The sequence below is a fragment of the Saccostrea cucullata genome, unplaced genomic scaffold, assembly GCF_032062105.1.
Source record: "Saccostrea cucullata isolate Sc308-1 unplaced genomic scaffold, CSIRO_AGI_Scuc_v1 ctg3559, whole genome shotgun sequence".
Classification (NCBI taxonomy): Eukaryota; Metazoa; Mollusca; class Bivalvia; order Ostreida; family Ostreidae; genus Saccostrea; species Saccostrea cuccullata.
The window spans coordinates 1-14,454 of NW_026937860.1; the positions used below are offsets into that span (position 1 = coordinate 1).

Consider the following 14,454-nt stretch of genomic DNA (forward strand, 5'->3'; position numbering starts at 1 on the left):
TTTCTTAATTTGTAACTTAAATCTGAATGTAATTCAAAATGGTTCAAAAAAATTTAATTAAAATTGGTACATGTAAAAGAAATGGGGCAATAATATACTGAAAAGTCTTTATTTATTAATGTCTAAAAAAACTTATGAATAACTTATCAATAAGGTCTTATTTTTTAGATAATTCATACATTTTTGGTGTTACACTGGCTCAAAAATCAATTTATTGTGCATTACTCCTTGCATTAACCTAATAAACATAACCTGATAAACCAAAGCTTTGTTCGGTCAATTCCCTGATAAAGCCTTGTGTATTTTCTCTGACCTTTTAAAAGCATTGTGACATCATATATATTGCAATTTTTAGGCCATGGCATCTTAGTTTTAACTGCAGAAATGTGCCTAAATCGGTTGAAAATAGCTTGGTTTGGATATCTGATGTAAAAATATATTGCAAGGTAAATAAAATACCGTATAGCAGGTTATTTTAGCGGGGTGCTAATTTTGGCTTGTTTTAGCATTTTGATGGTAGCCCGCTAAAATTTTAATCACTAAAATATTCAGTACCCTTTTTAGTAGTTCGTCTGTAAAGAGTTGAAACACTGTCTCTGCTAAAATAAAGTACGCCAAAATTATTGGCGTACCTTTGAGCAGGCAAAATGCCAAATTTTACACCTGCCAAGAAAACCCGCTATACGGTACTATATTACATACATGGTAACCTTCTTGAATAAAGCAATATTTGGGCTCGGGTGGAAAACGTGATAGAGGGTTTTCTTACCCTTGCCGTAAATAGCTTATATTTCCAGACAGTAACCATGTATTTTATATTTATCTATTCGGCAGAAAAATTTTAATATTTCTAAAAAAGTTTATGTGGTGTTGCATTTAATTTTGGTGTGTGTCCTATTTATAACTGATTCCATATGAAAACTCATCACTAGTTAGTATCAATAATGCACCACGCCTTGCTGTCAAAATTGCTTTTAATAATGCCTTATATTGAAATCTATCTTCTATCATTTACTGTGATTGCTGAGTTAAAGCCTTCCTGCTGTCATTTACTTTGAGGATAAATTGAAAGACGTTATTAGTGTTGAATTATCACCCAAGTTAGCTATTGTCATTTGTATTCATTTGTCTGAGATGGAAAATCCTCAAATTGAATGAATTCTTAAAAAGTCATCTTTACATATTTTGTGCTATAAACAATGACAGGTACAGTATAACCTTATTGTCCCATTTTTACAGGTCACCACCACACCCATTCATATCCATACTGACCAATCGGCCCGACTCCTGGCTCCTGTTAGGCCACCAGGTCAACCTCCTCAGCACGGGCAAAGAAAAAAGGTAACTCTAGCCTCTCAGTCACAGACACTTATTTATGGCATCAGGTGCCTATATCTTCTTTATTTTTAGTTCTAAAGGACAAGTAGTATTTACCACGTTAGCAATAGCAGCCATTTTTGGAAGCTGATGGTCCTTAGTGGACATTAAAAGCTGCTTACAATTCAATAAACACCGTTGTCGTTATCAAGTTGCTAGAAACAGCTGACATACAAGAAAACCCACGGAAATCTTAGTGAATAAAAACAAAAAAATCGGAGTAATTTCCTTTGTTATTGATATATGCTCTAGTCTAGAGTAAGATAACTTACAAACGTTTAATCAACTAAGATGAATAATTCTTCTTGGGTCGATTAAATATAGGTTGGTCAGGTCATGTAATAAAGTTAACCTTGTATAACAATATAGGTTCTAGATAACATACAGACATTTGATTATTTTGTTTAGTACTGAGAGAGATAGACCCTTAAGGTAGAGTACCCAATTAACCTCTAGCAGGTCTCTAATGGGACAAAAAAGTCAACAGCAGCTCTTAATTTGTTGTCTATTTATGATCACGTTTCAGAGGGCTTGATAGTAGACCTGCAGTTTAATTTCAATTTAGTGTGTTTTCTATTTAGCTGATGTACAAAGCTCTGAGAGTTAATGATGTCTTATGAATAAAGGCCTAGGAGACATAGCTATAAAATTCTCTTATCATTAGTTGAAGTGGGAAGAACAGAGGATGCAGTTGAAAAACTGGAACTTATAAACAATTATTTTACGCATCTATACATACCCTGTCCTAAGGTTTATTCTGACAGTCCTACTTGTCTGGGTATGACTTTATATATACCCTGTACTAAGGTTTATTCTGACAGTCCTACTTGTCTGGGTACATCTCTATACATAGCCTGTACTAAGGTTTATTCTGACAGTCCTACTTGTCTGGGTATGACTTTATATATACCCTGTACTAAGGTTTATTCTGACAGTCCTATCTGGGTCTGACTCTATACATAGCCTGTACTAAGGTTTATTCTGACAGTCCTATTTGTCTGGGTATGACTCTATACATACCCTGTACTAAGGTTTATTCTGACAGTCCTACTTGTCTGGGTATATACATACCCTGTACTAATCTCGTATACATACAAACATTGTCTAAGGTTTATTCTATGATAAAACCCTAAGGTTTATTCTGACAGTCCTACTTGTCTGGGTATGACTCTATACATACCCTGTACTAAGGTTTATTCTGACAGTCCTACTTGTCTGGGGATTATGTCTCTATACATACCCTGTACTAAGGTTTATTCTGACAGTCCTACCTGTCTGGGTATGACTCTATACATACCCTGTACTAAGGTTTATTCTGACAGTCCTACTTGTCTGGGTATGACTCTATACATACCCTGTACTAAGGTTTATTCTGACAGTCCTACTTGTCTGGGTATGACTCTATACATACCCTGTACTAAGGTTTATTCTGACAGTCCTACTTGTCTGGGTATGACTCTATACATACCCTGTACTAAGGTTTATGACAGTCCTACTTGTCTGGGTATGTCTCTATACATACCCTGTACTAAGGTTTATGACAGTCCTACTTGTCTGGGTTTGACTCTATACATACCCTGTACTAAGGTTTATTCTGACAGTCCTACTTGTCTGGGTTTGACTCTATACATACCCTGTACTAAGGTTTATTCTGACAGTCCTACTTGTCTGGGTATGTCTCTATACATACCCTGTACTAAGGTTTATTCTGACAGTCCTACTTGTCTGGGTATGACTCTATACATACCCTGTACTAAGGTTTATTCTGACAGTCCTACTTGTCTGGGTATGTCTCTATACATACCCTGTACTAAGGTTTATTCTGACAGTCCTACTTGTCTGGGTATGACTCTATACATACCCTGTAGTAAGGTTTATTCTGACAGTCCTACTTGTCTGGGTTTGACTCTATACATACCCTGTACTAAGGTTTATTCTGACAGTCCTACTTGTCTGGGTATGACTCTATACATACCCTGTACTAAGGTTTATTCTGACAGTCCTACTTGTCTGGGTACAAAAATGACTCTATACATACCCTGTACTAAGGTTTATTCTGACAGTCCTACTTGTCTGGGTATGACTCAGTATACATAGCTATACATTACCCTGTTATTAAGGTTTATTCTGACAGTCCTATACATACCCTGTACTAAGGTTTATTCTGACAGTTATACTTGTCTGGGTTTGACTCTATACATACCCTGTACTAAGGTTTATTCTGACAGTCCTACTTGTCTGGGTATGACTCTATACATACCCTGTACTAAGGTTTATTCTGACAGTCCTACTTGTCTGGGTCTGACTCTATACATACCCTGTACTAAGGTTTATTCTGACAGTCCTACTTGTCTGGGTCTGACTCTATACATACCCTGTACTAAGGTTTATTCTGACAGTCCTACCTGTCTGGGTATGACTCTATACATACCCTGTACTAAGGTTTATTCTGACAGTCCTACTTGTCTGGGTCTGACTCTATACATACCCTGTACTAAGGTTTATGACAGTCCTACTTGTCTGGGTATGACTCTATACATACTCTGTACTAAGGTTTATTCTGACAGTCCTACTTGTCTGGGTTTGACTCTATACATACCCTGTACTAAGGTTTATTCTGACAGTCCTACTTGTCTGGGTATGACTCTATACATACTCTGTACTAAGGTTTATTCTGACAGTCCTACTTGTCTGGGTATGACTCTATACATACCCTGTACTAAGGTTTATTCTGACAGACCTACTTGTCTGGGTTTGACTCTATACATACCCTGTACTAAGGGTTTATTTCTGACAGTAATATACCTTGTCTGGGTATGACTCTATACATACCCTGTACTAAGGTTTATTCTGACAGTCCTACTTGTCTGGGTTTGACTCTATACATACCCTGTACTAAGGTTTATTCTGACAGTCCTACTTGTCTGGGTTTGACTCTATACATACCCTGTAGTAAGGTTTATTCTGACAGTTATACTCGTCTGGGTTTGACTCTATACATACCCTGTAGTAAGGTTTATTCTGACAGTCCTACTTGTCTGGGTTTACTCTATACATACCCTGTACCCTGTGACAGTCCTACTTGTCTGGGTATATTGTCATATACATACCCTGTATACCCTAAGGTTTATTCTGACAGTTACTTGTATGACTCTATACATCTGGGTCTGACTCTATACATACCCTGTATAAGGTTTATTCTGACAGTCCTACTTGTCTGGGTATGACTCTATACATAGCCACTAAGGTTTATTCTGACAGTCCCTGTACATACCCTGTAGGCTAAGGTTTATGACAGTCCTAGTCCTACTTGTCTGGGTTGACTCTATACATCTGTACTAAGGTTTATTCTGACAGTTATTGTCTCTATACATACCCTGTCTAAGGTATACTTGTTTACTCTATTACCTGTACTAAGGTTTTCTGACAGTCCTACTTGTCTACTATACATACCCTGTTTTTTCTGACAGTCCTATGTCTCTATACATACCCTGTACTAAGGTTTATTCTGACAGTCCTACTTGTCTGGGTAACTCTATACATACCCTTTAAATGATTCTATACATACCCTGTAGTAAATTACTTGACAGTGAATACATTGTAAAATTACCCTGTACTAAGGATAAATGTATAATACTCTGATACAAATAAGGTTTATTCTGACATACTTGTCTAACATACCCTGTACTAATTTTATCTACTTGTCTGGGTATGACATCTATACATACCCTGTAGTAAGGTTTATTCTGACAGACCTACTTGTTTGGGTTTGACTCTATACATACCCTGTACTAAGGTTTATTCTGACAGACCTATGTCAATAGTATAAGGCTGAATCTAGTGAACATACATACCCTGTACTAAGGTTTTGACAGTGTCTGGGTATGACTCTATACATACCCTGTAGTAAGGTTTATTCTGACATGTCCCTGACACATACCTGTAATAAGGTTTATTCTGACAGTCCTACTTGTCTATTACTCTATACATACCCTGTACTAAGGTTTATTCTGACAGTCCTACTTGTCTGGGTATGACTCTATACATACCCTGTAGTAAGGTTTATTCTGACAGTCCTACTTGTCTGGGTTTGACTCTATACATACCCTGTACTAAGGTTTATTCTGACAGTCCTACTTGTCTGGGTATGTCTCTATACATACCCTGTACTAAGGTTTATTCTGACAGTCCTACTTGTCTGGGTATGACTCTATACATACCCTGTAGTAAGGTTTATTCTGACAGTCCTACTTGTCTGGGTATGTCTCTATACATAGCCTGTACTAAGGTTTATTCTGACAGTCCTACTTGTCTGGGTTTGACTCTATACATACCCTGTACTAAGGTTTATTCTGACAGTCCTACTTGTACTCTATACATACCCTGTACTAAGGTTTATGACTCTGTATGCTATACATACCCTGTACTAAGGTTTATTCTGACAGTTATACTTGTCTGGGTTTGACTCTATACATACCCTGTACTAAGGTTTATTCTGACAGTCCTACTTGTCTGGGTATGTCTCTATACATACCCTGTACTAAGGTTTATTCTGACAGTCCTACTTGTCTGGGTATGACTCTATACATACCCTGTACTAAGGTTTATTCTGACAGTCCTACTTGTCTGGGTATGACTCTATACATACCCTGTAGTAAGGTTTATTCTGACAGTCCTACTTGTCTGGGTATGACTCTATACATACCCTGTACTAAGGTTTATTCTGACAGTCCTACTTGTCTGGGTATGACTCTATACATACCCTGTAGTAAGGTTTATTCTGACAGTCCTACTTGTCTGGGTATGACTCTATACATACCCTGTACTAAGGTTTATTCTGACAGTCCTACTTGTCTGGGTATGTCTCTATCTATACATAATATACCCTGTACTAAGGTTTATTCTGACAGTCCTACTTGTCTGGGTAAGTCAGTATACATACCCTGTACTAAGGTTTATTCTGACAGTCCTACTTGTCTGGGTATGACTCTATACATACCCTGTACTAAGGTTTATTCTGACAGTCCTACTTGTCTGGGTATGACTCTATACATACCCTGTAGTAAGGTTTATTCTGACAGTCCTACTTGTCTGGGTATGTCTCTATACATACCCTGTACTAAGGTTTATTCTGACAGTTATACCTGTCTGGGTTTGACTCTATACATACCCTGTACTAAGGTTTATGACAGTTATACCTGTCTGGGTTTGACTCTATACATAGCCTGTACTAAGGTTTATGACAGTCCTACTTGTCTGGGTTTGACTCTATACATACCCTGTACTAAGGTTTATGACAGTCCTACTTGTCTGGGTATGACTCTATACATACCCTGTACTAAGGTTTATTCTGACAGTCCTACTTGTCTGGGTCTGACTCTATACATACCCTGTACTAAGGTTTATGACAGTCCTACTTGTCTGGGTATGACTCTATACATACCCTGTACTAAGGTTTATTCTGACAGTCCTACTTGTCTGGGTATGTCTCCATACATACCCTGTACTAAGGTTTATTCTGACAGTTATACTTGTCTGGGTTTGACTCTATACATACCCTGTACTAAGGTTTATTCTGACAGTCCCTACTGGGTTAAGGTTTATTCTGGGTTCTATACATACCCTGTAAGGTTTAACTTGGTATATTGGGTATGTCTCTATACATACCCTGTACTAAGGTTTCCTGACAGTCCTACTTGTCTGTAACTCTATACATACCCTGTACTAAGGGGTACTTGTCTGACTCTATACATACCCTGTACTAAGATTTATTCTGACAGTCCTACTTGTCTGGGTTTGACTCTATACATACCCTGTACTAAGGTTTATTCTGACAGTCCTACTTGTCTGGGTACATACCCTTGTCCTACTTGTCTATACATACCCTGTACTAAGGTTTATTCTGACAGTCCTACTTGTCTGGGTATGACTCTATACATACCCTGTACTAAGGTTTATTCTGACAGTTATACTTGTCTGGGTATGACTCTATACATACCCTGTACTAAGGTTTATGACAGTCCTACTTGTCTATGACTCTATACATACCCTGTACTAAGGTTTTTCTGACAGTCCTACTTGTCTATACATTGACTCTATACATACCCTGTACTAAGGTTTATTCTGACAGTCCTACTTGTCTGGGTATGTCTCCATACATACCCTGTACTAAGGTTTATTCTGACAGTCCTACTTGTCTGGGTATGACTCTATACATACCCTGTACTAAGGTTTATTCTGACAGTCCTACTTGTCTGGGTTTGACTCTATACATACCCTGTACTAAGGTTTATGACAGACCTACTTGTCTGGGTATGACTCTATACATACCCTGTACTAAGGTTTATTCTGACAGTCCTACTTGTCTGGGTATGTCTCTATACACATCCTGTACTAAGGTTTATTCTGACAGTCCTACCTGTCTGGGTATGTCTCTATACATAGCCTGTACTAAGGTTTATTCTGACAGTCCTACTTGTGTGGGTATGACTCTATACATACCCTGTACTAAGGTTTATTCTGACAGTCCTACTTGTCTGGGTATGTCTCTATACATACCCTGTACTAAGGTTTATTCTGACAGTCCTACTTGTCTGGGTTTGACTCTATACATACCCTGTACTAAGGTTTATGACAGTCCTACTTGTCTGGGTATGACTCTATACATACCCTGTAGTAAGGTTTATTCTGACAGTCCTACTTGTCTGGATATGACTCTATACATACCCTGTACTAAGGTTTATTCTGACAGTCCTACCTGTCTGGGTTTGACTCTGTACATAGCCTGTACTAAGGTTTATTCTGACAGTCCTACTTGTCTGGGTATGTCTCTATACATACCCTGTACTAAGGTTTATTCTGACAGTCCTACTTTTCTGGGTATGTCTCTATACATACTCTGTACTAAGGTTTATTCTGACAGTCCAACTTGTCTGGGTATGTCTCTATACATACCCTGTACTAAGGTTTATTCTGACAGTCCTACTTGTCTGGGTTTGACTCTATACATACCCTGTACTAAGGTATAGTGTGACAGACCTACTTGTCTGGGTATGTCTCTAAACATACACTGTACTAAGGTTAAACCTATTTTTACTTACATGTCAATAGAAATTATTTTAATAAAGAGAATCTCAATGTTGTCTATCACCTTTTGGGACAATTTAACCCTTGTATACCAGGTAATTTATAAATGTTGTAGTCATAATGCTGATCATGCAGATTATACAAAATGTATGAAATAAAGATTGCTTTTTCCAGTTACAAATGATAGCGTTCATAAAATATTCAGGTAAAAACAATTACTTTTATTGGCATTTTTCATTGTTTGCAGATTATTATTATTCCTGACAAATATATAAAAAATAGGATTTATAAACTGCACCCATGAGATGTTTCTTTTCCTGGAATAGCTATGATTGAGTTATTATGGTATTTATTCTGATACATATTAACAATGAAAGAAAAGTATTTTATAGTTTGAATTACCATTTCTGTATGAATGTCATACATATTTCATGAATCAAGGATGCAAGAATCATTCGATACAGAAGTAAAATTTTCAGTTAATAAAAGTATAACTTAAAATTTAAAGAATTATATTTTTTGTGTTGCAATGTGTTATGATCGATGTATTAAAACCTTTATGATCGATGAGACTAAAATAAAGTATTAAATTGTTTCAGAAGAAAGACTTCCATACAATCAAATAAATAGTATCATTTAAGAAATCAATATTGTGCAGGATGACAATACATGCAATTTAATTTTGCTTCAAGTTGCAGCTTATAAATAATTCTTCCATCCTAAATATGAAGTTTCTCTGCTGTCCTTGAAATAGTTATTTGTAATTTAAATTCTGTAACAGAATTTCTGTCATCATTTAAATTGCTCATATTGCTGAGGGTCTTAATGTTTCATCAATGAAAGGGAATATTTTTAAGGTAATTCCCCTGGTATATTTTAAATTTAAATTTATGAGGATAAAATGTGTGATCTGTAGCTTACAATGGCTGCAACGTTATTGTTGACAAACCAATTTCGTAGAATCGTTCGTGTATCGTGTGTTTGCGTTAGCAATTGTATGAAGATCATGTAACATGTAGAATCGTGTGCGTGAAGGATCGTTAGTGTAACAGGTTTAGTTGTACGTTCATCATGTTGAATAGTTCGTGTAACGTGATCGTTCATGTAAGTTGTCAACAATAACGAAAATAATCAAAAGGAATTATTCATTCTTAACAATTTGTTTTAGAATTCAAAGTCTAGCTGTTGAGATATTGGAACCATTCATGAAGTTTGTTTTTGCTGAACCACTGGACAGCCCACAGTATCAACCAATGAAAATGTGCCTACAGAGGGAGCTACTATGCGTAGCCAGCCAATCAGATGATAGCAGAACTGTTGAACAAATCTTGGGATTTATTGCCAATATTTTGCCTTGTCTACAGGTATATTTAGTTACCGTACAGGGCTCGACATTAACTTTTTTCCAAACTTGTCCATTCGGACAAGTGACCAAGATATTTACTTGTCCGAAAATATTTCAATGAATATCTTATTCTATCAACTTGAAAACAATTACTTAAATTAATAAAATAAATGTGCTTGATTTATTAGTTTTGTTATTGATAAATAAGACGAACACATATAAAACAAAATTTTATCTAGACTTCCTGTCCTGACATCAACATAAATGTTCGCAAGTGAATCTGTAATATCAATCAAATATATTCCTAACACTCAAACATTGTATTAAAGATTCACGCCATGCAATAGTATTGCTGCAATTAGTGAACATCGATCCTGATCAAGTGTGAACTTGCATAGCAATGGATATCGGGATCAAAATTCAGGATTATGTACTGCTTCCGTTTTTATCCGACAAACTTTTCAATAGGTTTTTTTTAAAATTATTGTTATTATTTGAAGACTTCTTTACATAAAAAATCACTTGTCTAATCGGACAAGTGCCCAGCAATATTCACTTGTCCGTAATTTTTTTTCATTGGTACCGGACAAGCGGACAAGTGTTAATGTCGAGCCCTGCCGTATATACTAGCCTATAAGTCGGTTGTATTTTTGAAACTTATGTTAGAAAGATTGACCTTCTAAAATACCAATCTTTTTATATCTCGCCTATAAGTTGGACATACAGTTTTGGACAAAAGTTTAACTCCCAAAAATCTGACTTATAGGCGAGTATATACGGTAACTTAACATGTAGCAAATAGCAATGCAAGATTTTACTACAAAGAAATGAAAGGTCAGGTGAGACTAAATACAGAAAAGTACAGAGCACAGACAACAAAGGAAAAATGTACAAGAGAATCTAGTATGAAGTAGCAAGAAATAGTCATAAAACAGCATTCCAGTTAGGATCTGAAAATGGAGGAGTGCAAGAGCAGGGCACTTTTTCTTGTCTTATCGTTTGACGCAAGCTTTTGTTACATAGGCATATCTCATTACTTCACCCTTGTAATAATGAATTCCTTGATAAACATAGTTTCAACTATACCTAAGTAATGTAAAAATATAAAAAAAATTAGAATTTCAATTAAAAATCGTCTTAATTTGAATAGAGAGGGGATTACCGGTAGTAGTGAAAATTAATAACAATTCTGTAAAAGTAAGTTTTTACTTCTGTATTGTAATAGGAAGGGAGAAAATGTATGGCTGGACTGGGAGTTGAACCCGGAACCCCTGCATCTCCAGTCAGGTGCTCTACCAACTGAGCTATCCAGGCCGATATCCATAGCCCACACCATTACATTCCTCCCTCCTTAAATCGTCTTTGCCCTCCTCGAAGACACAACCCAAGTTCTTATTACCCCCTGGCAGGACTTTCACCTGCAATTCCAGGGTTGGTCAAGGGCACCAAATCTGTAATAGGAGGGGAGAAAATGTACGGCTGGACCGGGAATCGAAATCGGGACCCCTGCACCTCCAGTCAGGTGCTCTACCAACTGAGCTATCCAGGCCGATATTTGCGGCCCAAACCATTACAATATTTTCTGTCAGTATGTCTGCTCTGTCTGTCACTTAGTAATTTGAAAAACCAAAGCTCCTTAGGCAGAGACATGTAATTTTGTTCAAATTTCTGAACCCCACAGGGTACATGGCAGGGTGCAACAAAAGTTGATCAAAGTTTAACTTGGGAATATATTGTATGAAAAAAAGGTAAGCATTGTAACCCATGGGTCTCTGTTACTTATTATAGACAAATTTCATAAGATTTAGTGAACCAACAGCTAAGGCATTGACTTTGGAGACAGTGTTAATTAGGAATTATGTTTGGTTAACCTTTATTGATTAATTATGTTGTTTTATTGCAACTCACTTCATTTTGTATACTAGATAGACATGCTGCACCCACAGTTAACTGTCGATGTCTAGGTTTGCACCTGTGCTGTGAAAAACAGTGTGGAATTTGATGTTTGGTTTTCTGGTTACTGTTGTTATTAATTATTAAAAATATGGCCTGGAAGAAAGGTTTTGTTTTTAAGGTATCTGTATATTGAATACTGTCTGTAAACATCAGACCTCAAGTGTTAATAAACTTCTGAACATCTTCAGCTTCTGCCCTGGAATGGCTGAACCAGTTTCTATCAAATTTGGTATATAGCATTTATGGGTGAACAGAAATAAAAGTTATGAATTTTATAACTCCATCTCTACCTCCCTAGGCTAAAATACCAAAGCAATGATCCCCTTACCTTAAGAATTAATTATTCAGTTTTTAACTATTTAAATCATTAATTCTTACAGGAAAGATATTTGACCTTGTACAAATAATATAATCTTGTACACATATTCTACTTTAAGAGACAATGATATGTCAAATGAAAAAAAAAAACCCAGGATTATCATGTAAAAGTATTATTATTTGATATCGGTGTCTTGACCTATTATACAAGGAGAGGGTGTACATAGGCCTTGCCTGTTGCCCAATCCTTATTGTATTATTCAATAAAACATTTTAAGGTAGTCTGATCCTCAGGTTTATGAAATTAGCAGTTGAGTAATCAAAAATACTCATAAAAGTATCTCTGTATCCACAAAGTTATGTAAATTTATCCACAGTATTTCTTTAAAGTTAAAGATTAACTTTAATCTTATTATATAAGGAAAATTGTCAAATCTCCTATATTTTTGCAGAAAAAGTGAATTTGAATATCAGCAATGCATTTTCTAATTGCAAATTGATCAACAAATATATATTCTAGGTTAAAAAATGACAGGTATCCAGGTATTCAGAGAAATTGTCATGATTTTTATACTTGTTTGGTATTTTTGGTCTTCTATTTTTGTCATGTATTCTATCATACATAGTGTAAAATGCTTTTCCTATCATTGCAAGACACCACAAACCACTTCTCATTTCATATCATACTAATAACCATTGGTATCTAAGGCTGGATTCAAGAAAATCTTATTTATCTAAAACTGTATTATTTTTTTCTCCTTTTAAAGGGTACAAATGTCAACTTTTATAAGACCTTTTTTGTCCCCCGCTTTCGCGAAAGCGAGGGGACATTAAATCTCATTCGTCTGTCTGTCTGTCCGTCAGTCTGTCTGTCACAAAAACTTTAACCTTGCTCATAACTTTTGATTTAGTGGAGCTATGACTTTCATATTTCACATGTGTATTCCCTCTGACAAGACCTTTCTTTGGGTACCACCAAATTTGACCTTTTGACCTTGACCTTGGAGTGTGAACCACTTTTACACAAAAATTCCAAACTTTTATTTTGGCCATAACTTTTGAATAGAAGGTACTAGGACTTTCATATTTCACATATGTATTGTTTGTGGCAAAATCTTTCATTTGATAACAACAACCTTGACCTTTTGACCTTGATCTTGGAGATTTACGTACTTATGAAAAAACTTTAACCTTGACCATAAATTTTGAACGGTGAGGACTAAGGCTTTCATACTTCACATATGTAATTCTTGTGAGAAGACCTTTCATTGGATACCAATAACTTTAACCCTTTGACCTTGACCTTGGAGTTTTAATTACTTTTTAAAAACTTTAACATTGGTCACAACTTTTAAACAGTAGATACTAGGACTTTTATATTTCACATATGTATTCCTTGTGGCAAGACATTTCATTGGATACCAACAACCTTGACCTTTTGACCTTGACCTTGAAGATTTACGTACTTATGGAAAAACTTTAAACTTGACCATAAATTTTGAACGGTGAGGGCTAAGGCTTTCGTACTTCACATATGTAATCCTTGTGAAAAAACCTTTCATTGGATATCAACAACTTTGACCCTTTGATCTTGACCTTGGAGTTGACCTACTTTTAAAAAACTTTTTTACTTTGGCCATAACTTTTTAACAGTCAGGATTAGGTTTTCCATCCTTAAAAAAATCAACTTCAATGTTACTTTCTAAATAAATGACATATGATAGGATGTTCATATTACACACAATATGTCATAAAAAATAACATCTCACCCACAAAGACACCGAAAGCGGGGGACCACAATTCTTTGAATTTGCTTGTTAAGACTTACAGAAACCTTGAATCTTATAAAGATGTATAAAATGAAAATTGTTGCGTGAAAAAAATTCATTTTCAAGCTTCATTTTGATGCATTTCAAATTAAATATTAATTTTTGGAGTTATCCTTCCTGGCTGAGGATTGGATATCCTTAAAGTACAGAACATAATGAAATGGGAATGAAAATAGAGGTCAGAGTTCACAATGAAACAGAATACACAGGTGTTCGATTAGACAGTTTTCACTGTGATTCATATTTTTGAATATTGAATGTTAATTCAGTTACCCTTCTGATTTCTAGGATTTTCCGAGCACTTAATCCCTTGCATATTTAATTTTTTCTGTAGATAAAAGACAAGAATTCCTTAGGAAATGCTGCTCAGTTTGTTATGGGAGTTGTTGACGTATGTCTTACCAGAATTCTGAGAGAGGATGCAAACTTCCAGAAAATACTGACATACCTGGTGGATTTGTGCTGGGAGTTTCTCAGCCATTCTCTTGATGTCTCTATAATTATGCATTACCTAGTCAAGGCTGCAGAAATGGCCCCCATGGT

At 35.9% G+C, this 14,454-nt stretch overlaps 1 protein-coding gene across 1 annotated transcript in view; it reads left to right on the top strand.

The window, feature by feature from the left end:
* Positions 1-1,239: 1,239 nt before the first annotated feature.
* LOC134248988 (focadhesin-like) overlaps positions 1,240-14,454 on the top strand; it is a gene marked incomplete at both ends in the record, with an annotated part of 68,358 nt that continues 55,143 nt past the window's right edge. Inside the window, 3 exons of the mRNA XM_062731367.1 lie at positions 1,240-1,341; positions 9,632-9,827; positions 14,246-14,452. Of these exons, the coding sequence (XP_062587351.1) occupies positions 1,240-1,341; positions 9,632-9,827; positions 14,246-14,452 (505 nt within the window). The remainder of the gene's footprint in view (positions 1,342-9,631; positions 9,828-14,245; positions 14,453-14,454) is intronic.